Source organism: Toxorhynchites rutilus, chromosome 3 (assembly GCF_029784135.1).
Source record: "Toxorhynchites rutilus septentrionalis strain SRP chromosome 3, ASM2978413v1, whole genome shotgun sequence".
Taxonomy (NCBI): domain Eukaryota; kingdom Metazoa; phylum Arthropoda; class Insecta; order Diptera; family Culicidae; genus Toxorhynchites; species Toxorhynchites rutilus.
In genome coordinates this window covers 15576677-15579590 of record NC_073746.1, presented here as the reverse complement: position 1 = coordinate 15579590, position 2914 = coordinate 15576677, and the positions used below count along the sequence as shown (strand labels likewise).

The window sequence follows — 2914 nt, the reverse complement described above, 5'->3', positions numbered from 1 at the left end:
AATAAATTATTTATGTTTTCATCAAAAAATATCAAGCAAATTTTTGAAAAAAAATTATTGAAAAAAAATATTTTGAAAATTCAAATTCATTTCTCTCGAAAACTTTTTTTTTTAATTATGAAAAAATATATATAAATAGCTCATATAATTTCCAACAAGTCACCCATAAAATCGGAAGATGGGCAAATTTAAAGGGAAAAAGGTTTTCGAACAACAACTTTTCCATGTTTTTCTTTGAAAAAATACTATTAATGTTTAATTTGTAATATTTTTATGCATACACTAGCTGTACCCGGCCACGCTTTGCTGTGGCACATTGTGGTGGCATGGTTGAGCTGAATTTTTCATTTTTTTTTATGTTGTAACAACAATCCTAGATGTGTTTGGTTGTTTTGTATATTGTATCATAGTTTGATTCAATTGGATCAGTACTTTTCGAGTTTTTAACGCACACACAAACGAACAGAAAAAAAAAATATATATATATATATACATATATATTTTAGAAGCTCAATTTCAGAAACGCACTCTGGTCATATATAAAATCATTTTTGTACATGGAATGAACCCTGGCTTCTCCATTCGCCCACGCATGCGCATAACACCTTGTTCGTCGAGCATTGGCGTTAGCTTGTACAAAACACTTGAACATGCGATTTTCTCCAACGAAGCATCAGGCGCCTTCTCAAGGTTTTTATTCAGTACTCTCATCTCATCGTAGAAACCCTCGTTCTGGGCCATCTTCCACAATGTAGATTCTGCTTTCTGGAATTCGGCCATCTGAAGAGGTTGTTTGATTGCTCTCATTTTTGCCCATGTGATAATCAGCGACTGTTGCTTATTCGTCGCCTTCACTGTGTGGACAGCAAGTCCTTCCTTCTTACGCCTCAGGTTACTGATAAAACGTTCGACCTGGGCGACGATACGCACCAGTCGATTCCAATTCGAAATACGCTGTACATCGATCACGGGTTCCGTTACAACAACGTCATGATGCAGCACATGTGCTTTCCTTTCTTCATCTGTGTTGAGTGGTGGTAGATTTCTCGATGGCCAAGAGTTCTCTGTCTCATAGAGGAAGTTCGGACCTTTGAACCACTGGCTGTTGCTCTCCAAGGGCGGCCCTTGCCCCCACTTTGTTAAAGTATCAGCAACATTAATTTTCGATGGAATCCAAAACCAGTTTGCCAACTTCGTTAACTCCAATATCTCGCCCACTCTAAACGCCACAAACTGTTTATAATTGTGCTGATCGGAACGGATCCAGCTAAGCACAGTCTTAGAATCAGTCCAGAGAAATGTACGCTGCACTTTATAAGTATGGTTCGTGAGAATCGCTTGTTGCATCCGTGCCCCCAATACCGCAGCCATCAGCTCAAGGCGATGAATTGATTGTTTCTTCAATGGAGCCACCTTGCTGCGTGACATGACCAAACTGCATCGCACGACGCCATGAGTTACTACTCGGAAATAAGCAACGCTTCCGAAAGCAAATTCGCTAGCATCCACGAAAATATGTAAGTCCATGGATTCCACGGCCGACAACACGAAATCTCCAATGTAACATCGATGAATTCGAACTGCCTCAACATCGGCCAATAAACTCGTCCACTGCTTCCATTTTGTCCACGAATGGTCGTCGATTTCCTCGTCCCACTCGCAGCCAGTTCGCCAAAGGTTCTGAACCAAAATCCGGCCATGAATAGTAAAGATTCCCAGCAATCCCAAAGGATCGAAAAAACCCATTACTGCGCTGAGAGCAATTCGCTTGGTTGGTCTTACGGAACCATTGAGGTAGACTTCCAGGTTTTCTCGGTGTTTAGTAGAAAAGGAAAAAACGTCTTGCATCGGGTTCCAAATAATTCCCAATACTCGCTCAGATTCGGTCTCCTTATCACGATTAAAATGGATAGATTGAATGGCATTTCGTTCTCCCATGCAGCGCAGAACTTCTGGCGAATTAGAGACCCAGTTTCTCATTTCAAATCCACCCTTGGAGTGGATAAATTTCACCTGGTTAGCTCGTTCGACAGCCTCTTCGATAGTATCTGCGCTGTCGAAATAATCATCGACATAATGTTTGTCGATAATTGCTGAAGCTGCTTCTGGGTACAATGACGCGTATTCGTTTGCATTGCAATTTTTGACGAATTGCGCTGAACATGGAGAACTTGTTGCGCCAAAGGTTGCCACATCCATCACGAAGGTAGTTGGTGATTTTCGAAATACGAAACGTAACGCCTGCTTGTCAGCTTCCCGGATTAACAGTTGATGATACATTCCTTTATGTCTCCCCCGAAGCCAATCCTATGTTCCCGGAAAAGACTGAGAACTCCTACGAGCGATGTGAGCATGTCCGGTCCTTTCAGGAGCAGTGAGTTTAACGATATTCCATCGACTGTGGCTGCTGCGTCCCACACAAGTCGGATTTTTTCGGGTTTCTTCGGATGCAACACCACATTCAGAGGAAGATACCAGACCTTTTCCGGATTAGTAATGGTGAGTTCATTCATGGTAGCACGGTGAGCATATCCCTTCTGTTGATAATATTCAATTTGCTGACAGACATTCTGATGAAGCTCTGGATTTTTCGCTAGTCGTTTTTCCAAATGCTGCAATCGACGAAGCGCCATCGATTTGCTGTCCGGGAAACGGGGATTATCGACCCTCCACAGAAGGCCGGTTTCAAATCGATTGCCTACACGTCTTGTTGTTTGCTCGAGTATCTCTCGAACTTGTTTCTCCTCTTTCGACTCCCGCAAAACGGCTGCCACTGATTCTTCTACCGTGTACTGGTTTTTGAGCAGCTCATGAAGCTCCTGATTGGTTACCTCGTGATGACCGACATAACAAACGTTATTGGAAATACTGTTGTTCTTCGGGCCATACACCGACCATCCAAGGTGGCTACGTA

At 42.5% G+C, this 2914-nt stretch overlaps 1 protein-coding gene across 1 annotated transcript; it reads right to left on the bottom strand.

The window, feature by feature from the left end:
- Positions 1–282: 282 nt before the first annotated feature.
- Positions 283–2199, bottom strand: LOC129772895 (uncharacterized). Its single transcript, XM_055776424.1, has 2 exons — positions 558–2199; positions 283–335 (listed from the first exon to the last, which is right to left on the bottom strand). The coding sequence occupies exons 1-2, from the start codon at positions 2197–2199 to the stop codon at positions 283–285; spliced, it is 1695 nt and encodes a 564-aa protein (XP_055632399.1).
- Positions 2200–2914: the final 715 nt, after the last annotated feature.